Genomic DNA, 25,285 nt, shown 5'->3' with positions numbered 1-25,285 from the left:
CACTAACTTCCCCCCTCCTCACCCCAATCCTTTATATTCTTTTAACCACTTTAGGGCTCGTGAGTGTCCTCTAGAGTCCATCACGTTTCAGAATAAAATTCTTGGAAGGTCTAGATCAAGCAGACACAGCCTGTCTTGCAGACAGCCAGCTGTTAACACCGTAACATCAATTTATTTCAGCTTACTTCCAACACTTCACATTTTTGTCTCCTTAGTTGTTCTCAAACTCCACGATTATGTTGTTCCCTAATGGCATCGCTTTTCTTGTCATCACACCTCCTATTTGCCACCTTATTGCTCCCGGTATCAACTGCTGATAAAAACTGAGAGAGTTTTTTCCATACGCCTGATAATTATTGCTCATACAAGCCATTTTATAATAAGCTAATTGTTTTTCTCTGCAATTCATTGCATATTTTCACCCTTAAGCCATTAGCAACCTTCATCTTACTTTCAACCAAGTCCTTTGCAACCTGGCCTCAGGCAACCAACATCGCTTGGAGGTTCAGTCACAGAGACAGGAGTTATAAAGGATCCACAGATTTAAAAAACTAGCTTTGTTTCTGTCTCCAGTTACCTTCACCTGCCTTTGGCAACTTTCCTCCCATCACCATTGGGCAAAGGAAAGTTCTGACATGCTGCTGCTTAGAACCAACAGCTCAGTATTACCTGCACTTTCTTCCCTGGAGCTCACGTTTGGGGTCGTATCTGGCTTTACTCCTTCCACTGTTTCTCAGCAAGCACTGGCCTCCCCACTCACTCTCCTCTGTGTTTTCAACACCTAGTAGCATGACCATTTCTATTAATTTCTTCAAAGGCAAGAGCTGGGTTACAGACTGGTCTTCCCTTGCTCATTCTGAAACAGTCACTCACCGGGCACAGCAGCACTGTCCTGTGCCAGCCCTGCTCCGGCAGACACAGACAGGGGCTGCTTCAGCCAGGACTCTGACAATCTTCCTGCAAAAACTGAAAGTCATTGCTTGCTTATAACAAAGCAGAAACTTAAATAAACAAAAACAGGAGCGATTTAGTTTATGTTTTGAAGTTGTCAAGACAATGGTATATATTTAGGCTGAAGGTTTTACTTTTAACTTAAAGTTTTGGGTTGATTCATTATTATTATTTAAATCAAGAAGTTTAATATTCCACATGGCAGCTAAATGATTACCACAGTTACTATTTTCAGCACTAAATTAATAATTTTTAATTGCAAAAGCCATCTTAACCTGCCTAAAGAAACTGGTATTGATGGTATCTTTTCATAATCAAGTTGCCAGTTCTGAACTCCACACACCTCAATCAAGTCCATGCATTGCAATGAAGTCCTGCCCAAATTAAAGCACACTCAACATTGCCAGAAATTTTGAGGATTTAGAAAATTTTTTCTTCGTTCTTTACGGACTATGTGAAGACTGCAATTTTTCAATAGATTAAGCCTTAACTTATCTGCAGTTGATTTCTGTTATGCCCAGAAGTACATCCTGATAAGAAGCTCACATTACAGTCAAACTTCAGTCTTCTCTAATTTCAGTTAAATTTCAGCTTGTATTTAGCCCTAAACAGCAAAAAAAAAAATATTGATCAAACAGACAGCTCAGTATTGAACTGCCCAGTCAAATGATCAGCAAACATTAGAACAAGTACACCTATCGCCTTACATTTGACAGACTATATATGTCATCTCTTGAGTACAACCTGACTGGGCTTTAGCATCTTCCCTTGCTTCTTAGGCATTGCTGCTTAAAAACTGAAGTTATTTCTTTTCAACTAGTTCACTAGCACTTAGCAGGCATTAAGATGTCTCTGTTTCCTATACAATGGAAAGTATTAAATGCCTAAGAATATTAGCATAATTTACTTGTATGTGACCCAAATGTATAGAATTATGCCTTCAAATGTTAAAACTGACTCCCACCTGCATTCTCTCAAATTTATTTTATTTTTTGTGCAGCACCTGTGAATCCAGGTGGGCACACCAGAAGCACAGACCTCATTTTTAACAGGCTTTGGAATGGTCTCCACAGACAGATGGCAACAACTGTTGAAAGAACTGCCACGCCACACACCATGCCTAATTCACTGTCGGTTTTATGAACAACCCGGGGACTGAGGCACTGATGAAGAGCTGGGCAGGGGCACTGGGTGCGATGGAAGGGCACCAGCAGAGGGCAACTGCCCAGCACCAAGCATCACTCGGTTTAGAACAACAATAAAAAAGACCATTGGCTCTTCTCAGTGACAACTAATGATAAGACAAGGGGCAACGGGTATAAATTGGAACACAGGAGGTTCCATTCAAATTTGAGAAGAAACTTCTTTGCGGTGAGCGTGACGGATCACTGGAACAGGCTGCCCAGGGGGGTTGTGGAGTCTCCCTCTCTGGAGACATTCAAAACGCGCCTGCACACCTTCCTGTGTAACCTCATCTGGGTGTTCCTGCTCCAGTGGGCGGATGGGACTAGATGATCTTTGGAGGTCCCCTCCAATCCCTAACATTCTGTGATTCTGTGATCGCTCAGCCCAGCAGCACTGTCTCCAACCCTGGGACTCGATGCAGTGTCCTCAATGAAGCTACAGCAGCTTACGCCAACTGAACAAGATCTGGCCAGGTGTGTGATCAGGTCTGCCTGCCAAGAAGCGGCCCAGCAAACAGGGGTTAGTTGTGTCAGGCTGCCAGGACGGCAGCCGGAGCCCAGCCAGCTCCCCTCATCTGCCCAGGGGACACCACCTAACTCCAGCTTCTCCCCATGTGTCTGCTGGGAGTCTGGAAGGACTGAGATGTCTGAGAAAATCTCCTCTATGTGCAGTCTGATTGCCAGAGGCCTGTGTAAGCTAAATAATCTTGCAACTACAGCCTATTCAGTGCCATTGTGTTTTGTTCATACAACAACAATAAAAAGTACCTTTAAAAACCATTAAAAATATTTTATGAGGGTGGAGGGAAGTATCTGTACAGAAATTGACTGTATCCAAAACTCCCTATATAAAAAAGAAAAAAAGAAAAAAAGAAAAAAAAAATTCTCCTGGGAATATGCTTTTGGAAACCAGCTGTTAAAAAACCCACCTTATCTTAATCCTGATGCCACTGCCTTGTTTCCATTTTTGTACAAACTTCCTCTTCCCCCTCAAATTGTAAAGTTATACTTCCTTTACTTGAGCTACAGGCCACTATAATTGGACTCAACCCTAGTGTCAGTTCATTCCAAGAACAACAGGATCCCCACAGGCCACAGTGGCTGCTTTCCAGGCTGGGGGAAGAAGGGGTGAGGGGGAGGCCAGAACATGCTAATTAAAAAACACATACAAAAAACCCCACCCCAACAGCAGTCACCCAACACACTGCTCCAATTCTGGATAAATTTGAATTGTCATTAGATATATAATTTTAACTGTGAGTCCTGGGCCTAAATATAATATTAACCAGATATGGTTGTTCAGTAAGGCACAGTTCTGAATGAGCATTTTTTATTTCCATCGGATTTACTATGTAATCAGTTTAACTTTGATTAAACACCAATAGCTACAAAATGGTTTAGCAACAGCCTATCTAAGGTATAACTGTTGTTTTTTAATAAACAATTTTTCCATTCTGACTTTATGACCATCTCTTTCCATTTTCTGAAATAGATGTAAGCATGCTAGGTGTTAGGGACTGCCAATAAAGCTCCCATCTGGTAAGAAAACAAAAGTCACTGGATTGTTTTTTAAACAAGGCTTTAGCAACATTTTTGATCCATGCAGCTCAATGGGGAAAACAAAAGAAGGAATCAATATATTTTAGCCTAGCCTATTAATAGAAAACAATAATGAAATGTATATATTTAATATGATCCACATTTTAAAAGTTCCGCTGAAACAAGAGCTCCATAATGGCAAGACTCTTTTCAGGCCAGCCTGAACAGCTACGCTATGTTCTAGGGACAAGGATAAGCCACTTTCCTGAACAAGAAATCAGAAGTAAAGTTCACAGCAAAAATACAACAAACAGCGAGGAGAAACACTGAACTTATTACCAAAATAACAGCATACAAGTAAAATATATTTAAATTAAATTCCCCAAAGGACAGATGTTTTGGTTTATTCTCACTGCTTTGTACAGTATTTCCAGTTCCTGTAACAGAGCTTCTATGTAAAAAGGCTCTAATCTTTGCCATCCCAAAACAGCATCCTCACCAGAAGGAAAGAATCCATTGCATTTCCAGTTCACCAGAAATCTCTATTCATACTGGAATACAAAGAGATAAGACAAATTCTTGCAATGATGCTTGGAAATAACCTGCCCTGAATTTTAATGTATTATTGCATTTTCAAGTATACTTTGCATTTAATTACTTGCTTCACCAGCGGTTGCTCATTATACATAAGCCATGTCAATCTAATCACTCTAACCATTTGTAAACTGCTGCTCTCTAATAATACAGAAGCTAATGCATTTTAAGGTTGCTCTAAGTGTTCTTTACAATATATAGCGATGTAGTATTCATATTCAGCCAGGCTAGGACGAAGTCCCTATCTTCACCAGTTGACTGAATATACAAAACTGTTCAGAATATTTATTTTCTAGATATTAAAATACAAACCTAAACATTTATGTTGCCTGGATTCACGGTATGGTGTTAGGCAGCAAGAACTGGAGTCAGCAAGAAGTTTCTACCCTTTCATTATCACATGTATGACATTGTTTATCTGGCTGAATATAACCCATCTACAAAAAAGCGTATACCCCAGCACAGGCCTAAGGTGGTTCTGAATTATACAGCATCCATGCAGATGACTGACAGAAACTTTCACTCCCATATTTGAAATTCAGTACCCATCCAGGTACCTGTTGTAACCTAAATAGAAAAATGACCAATTTGTGACATCTGAAATTCTGCACTAACTGGTACAAGAACCACAGATGTTATTAAAACTGGTTTCTAAGATTACAGAGGGAGACAACAAGAAACACCGGGACTCCATGGCCTTTGCCATACACCTTTTTCAGGTCTAAACAAAAATGATTCAGAGATATTTGAGCCTCTTTTTCTCCACCACATGAACAAAGGGATGAAGATGTGAAAGCATGGAAGCTCCCTTTCCCATCCCATACACAGCCCCAGTAAGTTCCATACAGAAAAGGACAGGACATGTCTTCTAAGATAATCAGACACCAATTAGTAACAGTTACCGAACATAAACACTAATTATTGAACACGTACACTGTCAAAGTTTAGTTGCAACATTTAAGTCTCAAATAAATAACCCATGCCCTGTATTTTGGATGCTGTGCACACACGTGGATGACTTCCCATCACCGCTCTGCAAATCCCACTGGCCCAGAAACACGTTGCCTCTAAACATCTGAAAATTAAGAAGCCACCTTGGAAAGCCTTAAACAGAAGGCAAGCAGAGTATTTGCAAAGAACAGGTTCATTTTTCATTAGCATTCCTGTTGCTGCACTTCAAGCTTTGTGAACACCCAGTACCTTGGTACTGCACCAGGCTAAAAAGGGCTTGGCTGGCCAGGAACGGGCAGCCCTAACTGCTCTCCCAATTACTGGTTTCACAAACGGTGAGGTTAAAATGAACTAAACCAATTATCACCTTTTCTGGCAGCATGGTGCAGGCGGGAAGGGAGCCCGCCAGGCAGGAGGGTCCCCTCGCCTCTGCTGTGGCAAAAGAGGTGCCCAGTGCTGGTGGGGCGAGCTGAGGACAGGCACAGGACAGGGGAGGGACTGGAAACATGTGCCTTGGGCTGGCCAAGGAGCACTGAGGGACACAAGAGGAGGACACACCTGGGTCTTGCTGGTCACCTCTGGGAAAGTTTAAAAAAACCTGTAACTGGAGATAAAAAACAAATGTGCTAATGCAGGGTAGCAGGAAAGTTCAAACTAACATTTTTGTTCTTATTTATATAAGGCTACTGGTTGTAATTACAAGCTGTAATAAGTGAGCATCATCATATCAGATGTTATTACTGCACTGGCTGAAGCTCGGAAACCTCACATCAGAGTATTTTCTATGGTATGCCTATGAACATCTATTTCCTCTGAAATGGCAATTTTCACAACTATAAGAGATGCAAAGAAAGTCTTACAAGATAGTGGAACAGCATCTCTTGGTTTTGCTGCCCCTAATTTTGATTCTGTCTACATTAGGAAGTTGTACACAACAGTTCAGGATTTAAGGAGTTTCATACAGCCTTGTGTATGGACTGTCTTATGGACAGAAATATCAATCTGGCCTGTATTTCCCAAATTTCATGTGCAAATAAAATATATTTAATTTCAACTATTTCAAGACCATTGGTGAAGATGTATGAAGCTCAGCTCATTTGTCTTTTCATTTGCTGATGGTTTGGGATCAGTAAGGATGGAAGTGTTTCAAAGCAGAAGGGAGAAATATCATCACTTCTATCATCTCTTTCAGGATCAAGCAAGCAGAGCTCCCAAAAAACATACAAGAACATACAAGAGGCAGTGGGGGACTCCCCACACTTAGTAGGTTTTGGAAATGCTGCCTTACTGCTCCTCAGTAAGAAAAGCTTGTTCAGTTCATCTGCATTTGAAAGCCCTCCTGCTCTGTCTGGATAGAAATACAGAGCAGAGTACGCCTACTGAAAATAAAAAACAGATTTGCTTTATTTTCAAGATCTCTTGCAAATAAGGTACAGAGAGGTGTCAGATTTCTAAGGTCAGAATCAATTGTCTGACTTTGGATGTAGACAGCCAAGATGAGACAATGCAGATCTTAGATCAGTTTAAAGGGTATGGAAATGTAATCCGTTTGCCTTAGCATCCTGGGAATAAAGAGACTTCACTTTGTTTTGTTTAAATTATGGGACTTAATTGAAATTAAACCAAGGCAGTTCACAGATGTATCCAACTGCTGTAACTTCTGAATGAAACAGGCACTGTGAATGAAAGTTTCAAGGGCCAGTGCTGATCCCTGAAGCTGAGAGCCTGGAGGAGATATTTATTACTAGGTCATAATTAAGCACACATCCTTATCTCCTCTAACTGATCTCAAGTCTGGAAGCAGAAAGCCTGGTCCTTCAGAGGAGATGAACAAGCAAGGAGTGTTTCCCCCAGTAAAGAGATTCTCCCAAAGCTATGTTAGGCTCCAGACAAAAACATTTACCAGTTTTCCTGTTCAGAGTGGGAGGGGTGCCAAAAAATTAGTTTATTTTTGAGTCTGACTATGCGGAGAAGTGGTATCACAGAGTTTCATCTCATTATCCCTGGAAGCAATGAAATAACACTAGTAGAAACCTGTGAAGGCCAAACATGACCTTCTTTTTCCTCAGCCACTCTAGAAACCAGCCCTCTAGCAAACCACTTGCAAACTAGAGGGATACAACGATGTCTCAAGGGAGAAGAGCCTTCACAAAGAACCCGAAAAACAACCAAGCCCTAAGTCAAGCACAGCCCAACCAGTCAAATGGATGCTGTCCTCTAAAGGAGAAAGGCTTGCTCCCTTTCTCACCTTCCTTTTCCTCCCTATGCACGTCTTAGCTGTGATATCCCATCATTTCCCCTGCACTACTGAGATGTTTGACAAGCACCTCAACTTCTTGAAGTTACACAGTCTACAGCCTCTCTGCTGCACATGTTTCCCACAGTGGCCCACAGAAACACACAACGCATTCTGGCACAAGCCCAAGGTAGCCAGTGCATGGCTGGCAGCTGGAGAAAGGAAGGAAGGACAGACAGGGAAATGCTTAACCCTTTTTGAAACATTAAGTCATCCCACCATGGCTCCACAAAGTCTCGTTTTGCCCAGGCACAAAGCATGTTGTGCTGTGCTGCTCCAGCAGCAGGACCAACCCACGTGGAAATAGAAACACCTGCAAGAAAAACCACTTCCCTCTGGCCCTGAGAAAGTAAGGACAACTGTCGAGAATTGTGGTGGCCATGCATGTTGAAGCAAAATATCATTGTAAATCCTTGGCAACCACCATTTCACCCTTGTTCATCTTTCTGCTTTTTCCATATAGCTCTGTAAGCCAGGTGAGGACCACTTCCCATGGCTTTATGAACCATGACCTACAGAGGAACCACCACTAACCTAGACTGTAAAAGCAGCAAGAACTGCATTGCAGTATTCTCTTTAGAAGTATTTTACGGTGAAAAAACAGGTTTTTTTTCCTTTGGCAGTACTTACATTTGTCACAATTACATTAAAAAGGAGAGACTTGTTGAGAAATATGAGGTCAAAAGCATTTTTTCATTCAAAGATAGCTCTTTCGAGCCACTTCAAAGGGATATGCATGTATATCTAAAAGATCGGGTTGGCTCAAATGTTTCGCTCACCAGCTTTAAAAAGTCCGGTTTATAGAAGATGATAATAAAATTTGTTCTGTATGTCAGTATGATGCAGGCATTAGCCACTTTATTTGCTGAAGCAGAAAAAGAAAATTTAAGTAACCATCCAGTCTTATGACTGCTTGTCATAATTGTACTGCCTATCTCAAGTTCAAGTAACCTTTTACCCACTGTATTAAAAAAATACATTAAAGATAGTAAAATGACGAGCTATATAATTTCACCCTTCAGTATCTAATCATTGAGGCATTTTACCTTCTCTCTGATTCTGTGTCCAGTGTATAGCGTCCTATAGTATGAAGCAATACTTAAACATTACTACAACCGTTGTGGAAAAGTTTTGCAACACTAATGGACTCACACTTGTGGTTACGTAATTAGGCTGAAATCCCAAATTGGCATAAATTAGCATTCCTTTTTTTTTCCCCCATCAACTCCAGTTGGCTCAGGATTTTATGGAAGTTTGATTCTTTATCTTTTGCAATAACAAGATTTAAAAGATCTGTATTTTTATCCAAAGTTCAAGCAACAGAAGTTGTTCAGTTTCCTGCCTTCATTAGTTTTGTTGTCAAACAACAAATACCACCCACACATGTACTTTTTAGTACAATGAGACAAATGTCACCGCAATCATCGTTTGCGATTGGGAAGTTTGGCACAGTGTCAGAGCAGTGAAAGTGATCCCACCACAAACTGTTCAGCAGCGGTGGTAACATTCAATTCCTACACACTCTGCTCAGCAACATGCTACCGTGAAAAATGTCAACACAAGTCCATGAAATTGAAGCTGATCACCATAGGAGCTAGTGCACGTTCTTTTTATTCACTTTACATTTTCTGTTCAATTTTTGCAAATAAACAAAAACACTAAAAAGCATTTCTCTCTTAGCCTACCATCCTGCAATCTTTAGGCTGGCCTCAACCAACAGGAATGGCCAAGTTGCTCACTGTTTTTAGAAATAAGCAATTCAATAAATCACTCAAAACTATTACAAAGCCAATGGGCACTCTCATTCTGAGGGGGAAATAAAAGTATCATTGCTCCACCCACAGCAGTACTTACAGGTCAGACACCAGCCAGGACCAGCACATTCCCTCCTGCCCAAGCAGCAAAACTCACATCTCTGAAACAGCCAAGTGGCACGGTCTGAAGCACAAATTTATCCCACAATATGCTAAGATCTCTTTAGTGATCTCATATCACTGAAATTTCTAACCTAGCAGCTGAGAAAACACAGAGTAGGACTAGAGGGTTCAAAGGTGACCTACAGGACCATTAGGCATCTCTGTAGCCTTGGGTCAGAAGCAAGGTTGGAACAGTACAGGGACAGGAAAGGCACAGATGGTCCATGCATCCGCAGTTGTCATAGGGCACATTACAAATGTTAATTACCAGACAATGAAAAGCACTTTCTTGATATTTAGTTTTCAGATACAAATAAAACCCACCAGGGCAACTCATGCTTGGCCAGCCTGATGAACTTCTAGGACAAAATGACTGGCCTGGTAGATGAGGGGAGAGCAGTGGATATCCTCTATCTAGACTTCAGGAAGACTTGTAACAACATGTCCCCTAACATCCTCACAGACAAACTGCTGATACACAGGCTGGATGAACAGTGAGTGAGGTGGACTGAAACCTGGCTGAGTGGCTTGGCCCAAGGGCTGTTGATCAGTGGCACAAAGCCTAGCTGGAGGCCAGTAAATGGTGGTGCACTCCTGAGGTCAATACTGGATCCAGTCCTGTTCAACATCTTTATTAATTATATGGATGACATGGCAGAGTGCAGTCTCAGCAAGTTTTCAGACTACACAAAACTGGGAGGAGTGGCTGATACGCTAGAGGGTTGTGTTGCCATCCAGAGGAACCTCAACAGGCAGAAATGAGGTAACAAGAACCTCATGAAGTTCACCAGGTACAAAAACCTGCACCTGTGGAGGAACAAGCCCAGGCACCAGTACATGCTGTGGGCCACCCAGTCGGAAAACAGCTTTGTAAAAAAGCCCTGGGGGTGCTGGTGGACACTAAGTTGAACATGAGCCAGCAATGTGCCCTTGCAGCAAAGGCAGCAAGTGTTGTCCTTGGCTGCATTAGACAAAGTATTACCAGCACATGGAGGGAGGTGATCCTGCTGCTCTGCTCAGCATTGGTGAGGACACACCTGGAGTGCTGGGTCCAGTTCTGGGATCCCCAGTACCAGAGAGACATGGACATACTGGAGAAAGTCCAGCAAAGGACTATGGCAATGGTGAGGAAAGGCTGAGAGTGCTGGGACTGCTTACCCTGGAAAAGAGAAGGCTCAGGGGGGATCTTATCAGTGTCTATAAATACCTGAAGGGAAGGTGCAAAGAAGAAACAACCAGTCTCTTTCCAGTGGTGCCCAGTGACAGGGCCAGAGGCAATGGGCACAACCTGAAACACAGGAGATTCCCTCTGAATGTCAGGAAACACTTTTTCACTGTGAGGGTGACTGAGCACTGACTGGCACAGGTTGCCCAGACAGGTTGTGGATTCTCCATCCTTGGAGATGTTAAAAAGTCATGTGGTCATGGTCCTGGGCAACCAGCTCCAGGTGTCCCTGCTTAAGCAGGAGGGTTGGACAAGAAGACCTTCAGAGGTCCCTTCCCACCTCAACCACTCTGTGATTCTGTGATAAAGACTGAGCAGTACGTCTCTACTGGTACACACTGCATACCTCAAGGCAGCCAATTGATCATTCTCAGTTGAACTCAGGCTACACTGAAAACAGTCTAGCAAATAAGGATCAAAACTGCTAATGGCGCTGCTCTACCTCTTCATTCTCACATAGTTACAGTTTTCTAATACAATTCCTTTTAAGGGCAAAGTGGTTATGCTTGGTCTGTGTCCAACAAACAAAAAAGTTATATCAGATATCCTCAGAAATTACTCTCATTCATTCTTTATTATGGGAGAGTGGAGAAGAAAAACGTATTACAATCTGACCACCCTCAGCTCTGCCTCCACTAATCTATACTGTATAAAACATTTATTTTTTTTTTTTTTTTTTAATAAGGAAGAAAAAAATCCCAAGTCTACTCCAGTTTCCACACCAACTTCACAGCCAGGTTTTCACTCAAGGACTATAAGAAACTGAATGAAATTTGAAATATAAAAATTAATAAATTTCATTGATTTACAAAAACACGGCTAAACTGCTAGTGTTAAACTGCCTCCCTGATCTCGCCCTTTAGTTGCTCTCCAAAGTCCATCAGCATCCATTTGTTACCTCTTGTGTTACTCTTCAACTTCACAGAAGAGGGTAGCACAGGGTTACACTACACAGCCTAGCCTAAAAGGATCCGGCTCCAAGACCAGAACATGAGTCCTAGTGTTATAATAACTAGTAGTATTTATAAAAATACCTTTATCATTATTAACTTGAGAGGGAACATTTCAGTTTACTCTTCAGTTAGTATGCAAGTTTCTAACATGCCTTTGAGATCTCTCCACCACTAAGTGAATCTAGTATTTGAAATGTGCATTTTGCAAATTGCCTGTTAAAATACAATTGCATGCACATATGAAAGCTAAATTAAATAGCACATTGCTAATCACGCAAAAAATAAGCTTATTTTGCCCAGGACGAACCTATAATCCACTCATACAGTAAAGATGAAACTTTGATTCAAATGATGACAATGAATTCACACCTGGCTTCAGAAAGAACGCAGAGAAAAGGCTCCAAGGAGCAAAAAGAGAATTCAACCCAGCCAAACAATGCACACAAATAACAGGCAACTGAGTTCTTTCAGACAAACTCCGAAACTTAAAACAAACAAACAAAACACCACAACAACAAAACACCACAAACACAACCAAACACAACTCAAAACCAACCTAAAAAACCCCATCATGTCCAAGAGCGTACCTATTACTGGATTAACTCTACCAACATCTGCCATCCCTGCTCCAAAATCTTTAGCACAGACTTGCAAGTGCTCTGTACTTTGTACTTGGTGCAAATTCCACTTCACAAGGTGGGCAAAACTGAGCCGAATGGGCATGAAGCTGAAGCCTTGTTTATGTAGCTTGGGCTTTCACGCTCCTCCAGAGTTGCAGCACAGCTCTCAGGGTCATAGTTTTCAGACATTTCTTCTGCTCATTTCCCATGATTGTGGGAGCTGCGTATTTGCAGAAACAAATTCATTTGCAGGAAATGCATCCTTCTGAACCACCAAGAAGCGCTCGCACACAAGCCATTGCCTGGAATAGCTAATTTCATGAGTGTTTATGGTAAAGGGCAGAGACCATAGTAACATAATGCTTGAGGAACAGGAGCTGTCCCCATAGTCAGCTGGGTTAGAAATGTCCTGTGTCCATACTCTGAGCCTGGGGACAGAAACTGGGCTGGACATCACGTGGTAGCTCAGCTGGGTTAAACAGAAGAAAACACTTATCCATTTACTATTTATAAAAGTAGAGGAAACATTGCACCATGTTGGGAAGTTATCACAAGCCCATGTTCATTACCAACCCAAATCCTCAGTCACATCGCTGTTGTGGTTTACAGGCAAATTAGCGTAGCTCTGGGGCTCACCCTGGGGCTTACTTGACAGACAAACTCCAGACAAACTTACCAGACAAACTCCACATCACAGATGGACCCCACTTCATAACCTTCTCTCCATATCACCAAAAAGAGCAGTTTTCATAGATTAAATTAACCCCAGTGCAGTACTCACGTGGCTGCTTGTGGTATCTGAACCAAGCTCCATACAAAAGATGAAATAAACAGGACTGCAAATTAATCCACACTTCAAGACAAAGTACTGGTAATTAGGCTATTTATTCTTCTTCATCTAATTTCAAGTGGCTGGACATCTAGATGCAGCCAAAACAGCAAGTACAGGTTATACAGAAAGAGTTTCACATGCAAAATTAGTCTGTATAATCAGCACCTGGGTGTTATTTGTTTTCCTATATAGATGAATGAACTAGTTCTGACAAAAAAAAGAAATCCCAGAACTTCTCAACAACGCTTTACAGGCTCTCAAAGTCTCCCTCATTATCCTGCCATTACCCACCAGCTACACAGCACACTCATGCCTCTTCCAGCCTCGCGTTAGAACAGCAGGGGGTAAGAGAGAGCAACAAGTGTGTCCTCCACTTGGACATCTATGTGGCTACAGCAATACAAAGAAGCAATTTTTGTATCTTCTCCACGACCAACAGTCCCTCTCACTCTCTTTTTTTGTCATAGCTGTTCCCTCCTTCCAAAACTTTAGAAATTGGAGAAACAAGATTTTAGAAAATACTGCTGTCTCTTTACCTCCACGCTGAAGAGTGAGGGTCAAAACCAGACCACCAGTGGTCCAACCACACAGTGGACTTCTTTCTGGTGGAGACAACGTGGCTATGAGACCTGATGGTGCAGGTAGCTTTTTCATCTTACTAGTGAACCGAATTCTCAGGCACTTTTAAAAAATATTAACTCCGTTGCAGACCCTATGATGCATTCATCTGTGTATCACAGCCACTCCATGGGAATGATTTTATGAAGAGCACATGAAACCTCCAGCTTTAAAATGCCATTCCACCCAAGGGCCAGACATCACACATACGTGTGCATCATCTGTATCTATATCACACACCAAAACTTCGCATGCTGTTTTTCAGTTGCATTATCTGAATAGCATATACTGCCAAACCAGCACCTGGACCACTTTGCTTTCAAGTCTGATTAAATGCTGGAGCTCTTCAGGATGTCTCTTGTTCTGAAGGGTACTGGACACTGGCAACAATTTATGACTCCCTTTGCTCCCAAAACCCAACTCAGAAGGGCAGGTCTAGGAGTCAAACTCTGCTGACTCCATGCCAGTTCTTTGTTTGGCAGGAATCCCATTTGACAAACCACAGCCAGACCGTGCCAGCCCTATTACCCTCCTGCAGCACTGCGGTTAGTCCTCCGAGTTTGTCTCATGGCCACTTTTCTCACATTTAATCTGTTGCCTTGGAAGAATCCTTATATTAAGCTTTATGTACTCCTACACTAACAATCGCTAAAGAAATATACAGAAAGAAAATACTTTTTTTTAATGTTAAATTATAGCACTTTTCTTAGTTTCTAGTACTCAAAAGTACAGCAGAAGCAAAAAATAAGCATGTCATGATGGTTAGAAATGTTCTTCCAAAGAGTGTAAATACCTGCATCTGGTTACTGAACTACAGTGCTGCAGGTGACTTGACGGTTTATTACGTACTAGAAGTATCTCAATGGACATTACTCCACTCATCTTATTTACGAGGCAGATTTACCGTCCAGGGAAGTACATACATGCAAGCATGATGTTCTTACACGTACATATAGTCTTAAATGCAAGAAATACCAGTGACCTTAATTTCATTAACAGACCTGCTACTTGAAAACATGCTGAGGGCTGACAGAGTACACTCCAAAACCCATGTTATATGCAGATTATACCTATGTAATCCAGCTAGTATTTCCCATTATTGTGCTCCATTTGAGAATTTCGCACTTTTTACCTATTATGTAGGTAAAAACACAGTGCAAGTTTCGCTAAAACATCTTTACCACTTGGAATTTCAGTGCAATGGGGAGACTGATGGGACAAGAAGCCCATTATGGTGCCCTTTATCCTTAGGCTATGGGTCAAGTGGCAAAAGGTTTTGCAGCAACAAAGTTACCCAGTCTGTCAGGCCACAGTAGCATCGACGGTGTGACCCATCCAGACCACAACCACATCTTGTGGTCTTTGACAGACTCACTGAAGAGCTACACGGACATGGCCCAATGACCCACCTGGGTCAGATTTACCCTGTTAATGCTATATCAAACTTGCTCTGAAGCAATATGGGGATAACCTGTACTTCTGCTGCTGCTTTCTTTTAGGGATTTTTCTGTTGTTTGGTTTGGTTTCCTTTTCTGTTTTTCTTCTGTGGATGCAGGGAAGACCCTAGTAGTAACATGGCTCTACTACTAGGTCAAGCCTGATCTTGTTAACTAAGAATTGCTATCTAGATTTATAAAACAAAACATCACTGCAAATGGATACCATTTAAACTTTCACACACACTTATCTTCCATAGCCAGTGCACGCCTATGACATGAGCCTCCGCAGACCTACAGATGGACTCAATCCTACTATCCGGGTTATGCCAAAAGAAAAATAATTGCAGGGGGTTCCCTTATGATAAAATAACTAAGCCTAAGTCCATAGGATCTCAGCCTGAGAGCATTCAGTAGGTTTCTCCACAAAGCACCAAATTCAGAAGACTGCCCGAGCACACATCCATGGGATTTGAATACGGCCCCACACAGCACTGCTGCCTCCAGAAACTTTTCCCAACTCACCCATCCAGGTGTCCTCACCATGGCCACCCGCCCTGCAGAAGGCTCCAGTGCCCTGCCCAACACCAGGTAACCCGCACACCCCGTCAGGTGCGACTCTAGTTTTGAAAAAAACCTCCGTGCCAACGGCCAGCTTGGACACCCCCTGCCGCACAGCGTACGCTGCCAAGTCTTTATTCTCAGCACTCAAACTACTTCAGACACCAGCGACTCCCCACGCACGCCCCCTTCGAGCCGCGCAGCTGCCCGCCCCGCCAGCCCCTGGGGCTCCGGAGCCGGCCCGCCGCCGCGGGCAGCGCTTCCCGTGGGGCTTGTCGAGCGCGGCCCGTGCGCACCCGGCCCCCCCGCAGCACCCCGGCCGCGCCCGGGGCCGCCCCGCCGCCAGCCCGCTCCCAGCCCCGCCGCCAGCCGCAGGCCGCCCGGCCGGGGCGGGGTACAGCGGCCGCCCCCGCTACCGCCCCGGGGCACCGGCCGGCTCGGCCTGCCCCGCCCCACCGCCCCGGCACCCCCGCCCGGGCCCCTTCACCGGCAGCGAGCCGGGCCGGGCGGCTGCCGCCACCGCCCCGCTCCCGCCCGCTCCCTCCCGGGACGCACCTTCAGGCTCCCTCGGAGGGGGCCCTTGCCGTGGCCGGTCAGCGCCGGGGGGAGACTCCCCAGGCCGCCCTCCTCCTCCTCCTCCTCTTCCTCCACCTCCACCACCACGTCCTCGTCTTCGTCCTCCTCCTCCAGCGCCGCGGCAGAGCCCTCCCGCCGGGGCGGCCTCCAGGCGCTCTCGGGCTTGGGGGGCCGGACCCCGTCCGCCTGCGCAGCCGCCGGCCCCGCGCTCAACCGCCGGCTGCCCATGCTGGAGCGCTTGGCCAAGCGCCGCGCCTGCATGGTGCCTCCGCCCGGCCGGCCCGGCTCCCGCCGCGCTCAGCCCCGGCTGCGGGCAGCGGCCCCGCCGCGGGCGCGCAGCGGCAGCGCCGAGCCCAAGGGGGCGGCGGCGGCGCTCACCGGGGGAAGGCGGTGGGTGTGTGCGGCGGGCGCGCCGCGGCCATGGGGGCCCGCGGCGAGGCGGGCCCGGTACCGGCGCGGCCGCCCCGCCGCTCGCCCACCTGCTCCCGCCGCCCTCCTCCTTCTCCGCCGGCCTGCCCGCCCGGCCCGGCTGTCGGGCACGGCGTGGGGTCCGCTCCCGCTCGCCCTTCCTCGCTGCCGCTGGTCCCCAGCACCAAAACCCGGACTGGATTCCCGCCGACCGCGGCTCCGCCAGGCGCTGCGCGGGGCCGCGCTGCCTCCGCCCGCACCCGCGGGCGGGTTTCCCTGCGGACCGGCGCCGGCCCCCGCCGCCCACCTGCTTCGGCTCGGCCCGGCGGCGGGGAGCGGGCTGCCGGTCCGTCTCTGCCGGCCCGCCCCCGCCGGCGCTTCGGCTGTTCAAACAGCGGGAGGGCCGGGGCTGCCCGGCAGCCTCCGCATGCGGGACAGGCTGCCAGACGTCTCGGGCCTGGGTGACATGAAATTATTTCGCCTTTCCCCAAAACTATCTGAAATGGAAACAAAATGAACCTTTATTTATTATTATTTCTTTTTCTTGGGGGGGGGAAGATGAGAAAAGACTGGGCTTTTTCGAGAGGAAAAATTGAAGCAGAGCTACCTACAGCTTGCTGCAGAGAAATCTACCCGGGAGTGATAGGGAAATAATTTCCAGTTTAAATTGTAGTACTACTGCACTTAGAGGTTTAAGATGCCTTTCTAAAAAGTTTTTTAAATTAAATCACTTTGTTTCAAAACCAAGTTTGAAATTGTTGCAGTCACCATTTACATTTCTTACAGGCTTCTGTACCATTTATTAAAGCCTCCTGAAATTAATTTAGTTATTCTTAGGGTTGTCATATGCTTTTCCTAACTTTTTCCTCTATAAATAAGTTTCAAGTCTGCATTTATATGTTATTTTTGAGCCATATATATATATGGGTGTTCCTGCTCCAGCGGGGACTAGATGATCTTTCGAGGTCCCTTCCAGTCCCTAACATTCTGTGATTCTTTTACGTTTACAAGTGAATTATAGTAATGCCCTTCTCAGTGTTCGATACCTTTCTCTCCATCCATTTGGGTTTAGAGACATGCCAACAGGCCAAATGTACACATCATATGTCAGCACTGGGCCAAGCTTCACCTCTAAAGCTAGGTTTATTTGTCCCTGTCAAAAAGTAATAGTTCATTTTAGAATATAGCATGCCAGTACTTTCTGTGCAAGAAATTCTAGATAATACAGTACACATTCTTAATGAGATGATGAAGTTACTTTCCATGTGTAACTATGGAATTTGTTTCAATTTTCCCAACCCAACTCCACAAACCCGTTGTTATCATTCACCGTTTCAAGGTTTCCAGAGACTCTGCACCCCTGGGGAAAATCCACAAGAGCATCACTGGCAAATTCCAGTGTATCAGATCTTCCAGCAGCATTTCTCCATGCATCTAAAAGTGATGTTTCCAGACACTTTACTGTGGCTTTGATCATCTGCGCTGCAGTGGTGGGTCAGCCCCTCTCACAGCAGAACAGCACTCAAAGCTGCTGACACATGCTGCCATGAGATGTTCAGTCTTTTTTTCCTGCCACCACACAAGTATGTAGCTTCTTGATACCTGATTAGTGGATCAATCATATTTTTTGAAGCTGATGTTGCATAAAAGATAGATTTGTGGAAGAAAGAATAAATAAACAAAAAGAAAAACGAACCCAAATAACCAACCAACCAAAAACCAAACAAGAGTAAATGCTTTTTAGTTTTATTTCTAAACAATGTTCAGAATTAAGGTTTAGGTATGACAAAAAGTTACACTTCAGTTTTGCCTTAAACATGAATTCCACCATGAGTTTAAATGGTATTCTCAGTTCCTTCATACTCATACCTCAAGGGCATAGAAATGAAATCATTCAAATACCTCCTAGTATTATAAGTATTTGAAATATTTTGTATAATTTGAATACCATCTACATCTAATGGTGATCTTCTGTAGTGGCCTGTGTTCACAGTTACAAGAATTATAATCACTTTATTGACGGTTCCATTCCTATTTGCTGCACACTGGGACAAATGTTGAGAGACGTCCTTGAGTTTTTCAAAGGCCTGTATGTTTTAACTGTAGCAAAAACAGAATCAGAATTAGAAATTAAATGCACCAAATGTGTTGTCACAGAATTGGATTATATGTGCTAGCATGAGCACTGCAAAACACTGAATGGAGACCAAAGGATGTCTTCTAGAAAATCGTGGTGATAAAGGATAATTGGGCTTGCAGAGACACGTCTGTTCACCTCCATGACATGTCACACTTCAGCCTCTAGTTGAACTCTTTATTCAGCCCTTTTGCCTGTGTACGTCAGGGACCCGCTGACAGGTACAGCCGCCAAGACGCCTCTTGCCCTGAGGATTGGTGGATGAACAAAAACCAGAGGTTGTGGACCAATAATGAGGCCTTTAGTTGCCAGTTCAACAATAATTGTTTTAAAAATTACTAACGGGGTGTTCTGTTTTGGAAGCATGGTGGCAGGAGGAAGAGAAGAGAGGATCGGACAGGTTCTTAAGGACACATAACACATCCCAGGACTGCCTGCCCGCCTGCAGGAGGTTGCTCCATCCTCCAGGATCTCCAGGATGCTGCCTCTTCTCCCCCAGGACTCCAGCGTGTCATGGCCCCTCAGCTTCCAAAGCAGAGCAGGACAGCAGGTGAGCCCTGGAAAAGCTGGGCAGGGTGACGGTGGAAGGGTGTAAGCAAATTCTGGTGGAAGGAGAGGAGGCAAAATAGTTTTGGTGTCAGGAGGGATAAGGGAATGGCAGTCCAGAGTTCACGGGGCTGATGGGGAGGCCAACCTCAGTAAGGGGTTTAGGGAAGAATGCTGACTTTTGATTAGTAATCTGAGCTGCTAATGCTTTTTACTCCTGCTGGGTTATCAAATGCAATGAGAAGCCAGTGTTGACAACTCTACAACAGATTGGTTAAAGATTTCTAGCACTTCCCAGGCGAGCCAGATTGGAGCTGTAGTAAGAATAACTTCTCTCACAATATTTGATACAAACAAGAGATAGAAATCACTGTTTGCTCCATTTCTTCCAGTCTGTCTGACTTGCAGTCTGAATGGAGCTGAAGCTGAACCCGTATTACCCTTTCAATGCTTCCCAGAGGAGTTAAGTTGTGGAGAAAGTTTCCTAAGGACAGTCAAGGAGTCCTAGATACAGTTCAAGTATCTCTACATTACAAACAGTTAAGAGTCAAACACCAGCCATAATCCTATATCACCCATCAACATTTTTTCCCTGATATTTAGTCTAAGCACTCTTGGGGTGAACTGCTGATCAGTTCTGGCCCATAGCCACATCCTGACACTGAGTAAAGTCTTGTGATATACATGGTAATATGGTAACACTTAGCTAAACAGAGATATCTCATAATTGTACTACAGCATAATGTGCCTTTAACGGAAGTACAGGCTCTGGCTGTAATAATAACTGTTTACATGTCAATGATTTCCAAGCTTATTAAAAGTTAATGTGCACATTCGCACTCCCTTTGTGTATACAGCTTTCCAACACAGCAGAAGTGTTTCAGACTCTTCTTCGCCTCTGACCTCAGCAGTCAGTTCATATTTCCAAAAAAGAAATGTCTCTCTCTCTAAAGACATATAATTTGAATGATAAGTAACATAATCATATATATCTCCCTCCAGAAGTTCTTCTAGAACAATCTGTGAAGGTGAATTATGGTGTCAGCTTTGCAGTTCACATTGAATAATCATTGTCTACCTTCTTTCAGTAAATCCACTGGGCAGTTCTGTACACCAGCCACAGAAAAAAAATATTGCCTTCCCTGGCATTGCCTTAACTAGTCTATACTAATTGTTGGAGTTTTTGTATGATACATACTTTTTCCAAACATTTTATACAGTCCATCTCTCAGTTAAGTGTATTACTGTAATTATTTACTGATCTGTTTGACATTTTGTTGCATTAAGCTGCTGCTATTTTATCCTGTAATCATGACTGCAGGTAAAGCTTGCCTGACACCAAACTGGGGAGAGAGTCCCTTTTGCTTCAAAAAGTGGAGATTCTTCCATGATGCTTAGGGAGGCACTACTCTGTAACTGCCTCGCTTGCTGGTCCCAGAACTGGTTCCATCAGGGACAAACAGTCAGCAATGCAGCTGCCAGCAGCCACAAGCACTAGTCATGGCTAACAAGTGCTAACTAGCACGCGTGTGCTTCAGTTCGCCTCACAGGAGCAGGCAGGTACGCTGCAGTGTGCATTTTGCTGGACCACCCAGAATCCTGCCTTGGCTAGCTCTGGTTTGCCCCCCCCCTTTTTTTTTTTCCCCTGATGTGCCTGCAAGGAAATAATATGTTTCTTGATTTATTTTCTTTAGTCTCTGAATCTTTTTTCCCCTTGTCCATGAATGCCAGCTTTTTATCACTAGAGGCAAGATCCCCTCTGCTCCTACCTCCTCCCAGACTGATGCCTTTAAAAAAAAGTCTAGCAGCAATACGAAGAAACCCTTGATGTTCTGTGCACTTAATCACCACAATTTTTTTAAACATAACCCACTCCAGTCGTCATTCACTTTTCACTTTTTAATGTGCAACAAATGTATTTGTGTGAGCTTTAGTATTCAAACCAGCATGTGCACTAACCATGTGTGTGTTCCACTTCTCTCACAATCCCAGGCATTTGAGCCCCTGCCAACTTCTTTATTTGGGGACCTGCCTTCTCCACACCCCCTTTGTAAACTTTGCATTTGTTTTGCTTTATAGCGATCATTGAAGTTCTCACTCCAGCTGGGAGGACAGTCAGGCACCTTCAAGAACAAGGGAATGATTGACAATATTAGGCAGAAAATTGTCTACCAGATGCTGCTCAAAAGGAGAGGTGGCAACCTCCTGACCCCTTCTCAGCAAGCGAAATTGTCGCTTCTGCGACATCCCCCTGCCCCGCTCATCAGCCGAGCGGGGAGCACAAGGTCAGTTGGGCGTCTGGCTGTTGTGCAGCAAAATGCCACCCTGCAGACAAGGCTACGCCTTCTGCTCCAAAGAGGTTCCAGTGCCAGCTATGCATTGGAATGAGGCGGCAACATTCACCAGCCATCATGCGTTACTCTTGCCAGTTACTGCTCTGGGACGTTTACTAGTTCTGAATAAACTGAATAAAGGAATTTTGCATAGTCCGTCCTTGGACTGAGAGAATGAACGTCAACCACGGCTTTTTTTAAAACCCCTCCCCCAAAGCTTTTGCTCTTGTCAATAAGTAATTTCACATAATTTATGTGTTTATGGCTCCTAAAAGGCTTTGTTTCCAAGAAAAACAGGTCAGCTCATCAGAGTTTCATGCTGGTACTAATACAATGATTACAGTTCACCGTTTTTCAAACGAAGTAGTCTGAGAAGGACAAAGGGACAAATTTGAAAAAATAAGACTAACAATTTCCTACTTAATTAGCCCAGAATGACCACTACAAGGCGGGGGGTGGTGGGAAGAGAGAGAGAAAATACTTTTCCTTAACAAAAGTGGCACAGGACAAAAAAATCCCATAATCAGTCAACACTGAGGGCATAAACACAGAAAACATACGCCTCTGGCATGCAAATGTTTGAGCACACACTAGAATATTTTTTACAAAAGAAAACAAAACTACCTGGGGGAGTTTCAAAGTTGTCCGTGCTCACTCATATGCAGTAACACCAAAGTGGTAAATAATGGCCCCTAAAATGACACTGGAATTAAAGGAAGGATATAGAAAAATAAATATGATAATTGAATTATTATTTTAAGTTAGTGTATTTATTAATTGTCTTAATTTAGGTAGAACTTCATCTATAAGTTAAACATGTATTAACAAAAATGTAAGATTGGCGTATCAACTGCCTCTTCGTCAATGAAGTGTCAAAGAACTCAGCTCGATTCTTAGGAGTCAAGGCTGAATTTGCAGAGGCAGCAATTATGAAGAAAATAACTAGCTGTTCCCTTCAGAAAGAACAAATTAAACCAGGTGCTCAGGAAAACATAAATATTACAAGACCACATAAAACACTACATACAGGCTCACTTTTTACATAGAACTCCACTGTAAATCTTGTGGAACCAAGGGAAAAAAAAAAGTATCTGTCAGTCAGTGGCAGGAATATTTACTCCAGTAAATTAAGCAACAGGTACAATTTGATTTTGACCATCTTGCTACCTAAGTCAAGGTAGTTTTATCTACATAAATTCTTAATGTTGGAGATGAATGCTCTGGTCTGGAAGCAGTACTCCACATTTTTTGGCTTGCATACCCCACTGACATTAACCACAAAAGTCTCTTTAAGTAAATACCACTGTAACCAAAATGTAAGAGAAACGCCAGCCAGCCAGGTAACTTGAGGACCACCCACACCTCAAAGATTTTTTTAATTAATCATCTGAAAGGTCACTAGCTGTAAAGTAGGAGACATTTTCCATGTTGTACATGTTCCTACTTTCCAGTGAGTTAATTAAAGCTAATTTTGGGGTGGGTTTATTTTTTAGGGGAGTTGTTTTTGTTGTGTTTTTGTTGGTGGTGGTTTGTTGTTTTGTTTTTTCCAGGGAAGCTCCCTGATATAAGTTTCTCTGGAGCTGCTCCTTCCAGTCAGCTCCGTAGGCGTCTTCAGAAAAAAATGAGGATTTTGATGGCCCGTTTAATTAGGGGCTAATTAAAAAAAGGAAAAAAAGCTGCAACAGACACCTCTGGATTGTTTGTTCTGCTTTTCTCCCGTGTCCCTTGCAAGAACGAGCTGCCCCGTTCCCCGCGGGGAAATCCGGCTGGCCTCTTCCTGCCTCTCCCACCCCGGTCTCCTGCATGAAAAACCCCGAATACATAAAAACCTCTAACCCTCCCCCCCACACGGAGCTGGAAGGGCAGAAATAAGGCGAACTCGCTTGGAAAACAGACTTTTCCCTTCCAGCAACGTGCCTGCCGCCGTCCCTGCGAAGACGAGGCGGGGCAGACACCCGCCGGCCGCTCTCCCCCGGCTCAGTCAGTCACCCGGCCGCGGGTCTGCGAGGGCCGGGCGACCTCCCGCCGCCTCGCTCCATGCTCCCGCCCGGGATCCTGTTCAGCTTTTGCCTCAGATTTCTCCTCCGAGCCGGCGGAGCACGGCCCGTAAACATGTGTGGCCATGCCCGCCCGACCGCCCTCCGCACCGCGGCCCAGCGGCCGCCGCCCGGCGCTCGTTGCGCAGCAGCGCGGGAGGCGGCGGGGGGCGGTGAAGGGAGGGCGGTGCTCGTCGCGCCGAGGAGCAGGCGGTGGCGCCCCCGGGCCGGGGCGGTGGGGCGGGTGGGCAGTGCCCGGCTGCGGGCGGCGGGGCGGCCGCGGCACCGCCCGGGCGTTCGGAAGAGGAGGCGTTAAGGCCTGGGCTGTCGCGCCGTCCTCCCTGTGTGCGCAGTTCCGAGGCGATGGCGGGCGGGGGTGGCCGGGACTGCGTCTGTGCAGGCCGCCGTGGCCTCCGCAATAATCAGTTTTATAGCGGGTTATAAATAAACATCTTAAAGCCCTCATTGCTGAAATCGGAGGATTGTGTAAGACTTTCAGCTTCCTTAAAAAATACACAAAAGCTTTGTAATCCTCCTCTGTGATGGAAAAAAAAAAAAAAAGTTTGGAAACCTGATACAAGTAAACAGCTCAGAAATAAGCAAATACATAAAATGACCCAAACTTGGCACACCTCATGATTGTTGAGCTAAAGTTGATTGACTGGAACCCGTTACTTGAATTAGGTTGGGACAATTTGTGCTCCAGCAGTTACCTGTTCTACAGACAACACAAAGCATGTAATATTAAACGCATTGTGGGTTTTGGGTAGAATACACTTGGTATAAAATGCAGTGAAAGCAGCAACTAATTGCTGTGGCAAGTTCAATTCTTCAACTGCAACAACCCCCTCAGGAAACAGCAAAACCTCTTAAATTGCAAATACTAAATCTCATTTAATTCTCTGGTGGGTGGGCAGGGCTTTGACTTTGGTTTGGGAGGGAAGATCTAGTAAAACTGCATTTTACAGTGGCAGTGTTTTAAGCATTTTCTTGTGATTATTTTCCCAAGTGTAATGTTTTGGCTTGAGTTTTTAAGTTTTTTAATTAACTTTTGGTTTCTAAATGGTTGGGTTTTGTTTAGAAACACTAGAACTGTTCTGTTTTGCTGGCTTCCTTTGGTAGAGGTGTGTTGTATTTTAATTAGTGTAAGCAAAAAGAAAACCTTGGGTACTGGAAGTGTTACTAAATACAAAGTGTTCTTTTCCAGGGTTTATAGAACAAACTGGTTTGTGTATAAACTTCTTTTTTTAATATGAATGAACTGCTGTAGTGGATGAATGGAATGCACATCACTCAAAAGAGTGAAGCAGCAACATGTTTTATTGACATAAAATAATAAATTGTCAGGGTTCAATGAATTTGATGGAATTTAACAGGGGTTTACCAAGGTTCAATAAGTTTGATGGCAAAGTTCACCTTATTAATTACTGCATGGAAGAAATACACAGAGGAAAATTGAGTTAGAACGTTTCACACAGGGAGCGGAGATACAAAGGGTATGGAAAACCCTCCCATTGAGTCACAAGGTTCAGAAAGGACCCCCTTGCTTTCTAAACTCTGTATGGAGCCCAAG

The 25,285-nt window shown here is 44.4% G+C and overlaps 1 protein-coding gene across 1 annotated transcript in view; it reads right to left on the bottom strand.

Annotated features, from left to right (window-relative positions):
• Window positions 1-16,635, bottom strand: part of ZNF704 (zinc finger protein 704) — a 104,406-nt gene extending 87,771 nt beyond the window's left edge. Inside the window, exon 1 of the mRNA XM_082045353.1 lies at window positions 16,232-16,635. Within this exon, the coding sequence (XP_081901479.1) occupies window positions 16,232-16,513 (282 nt within the window). The 5' untranslated portion in view covers window positions 16,514-16,635. The remainder of the gene's footprint in view (window positions 1-16,231) is intronic.
• Window positions 16,636-25,285: the final 8,650 nt, after the last annotated feature.

The sequence above is a fragment of the Streptopelia decaocto genome (genome assembly GCF_964273445.1).
Source record: "Streptopelia decaocto genome assembly, chromosome: 2".
Lineage (NCBI taxonomy): Eukaryota > Metazoa > Chordata > Aves > Columbiformes > Columbidae > Streptopelia > Streptopelia decaocto.
This window is presented reverse-complemented; position numbering and strand designations above follow the sequence as displayed.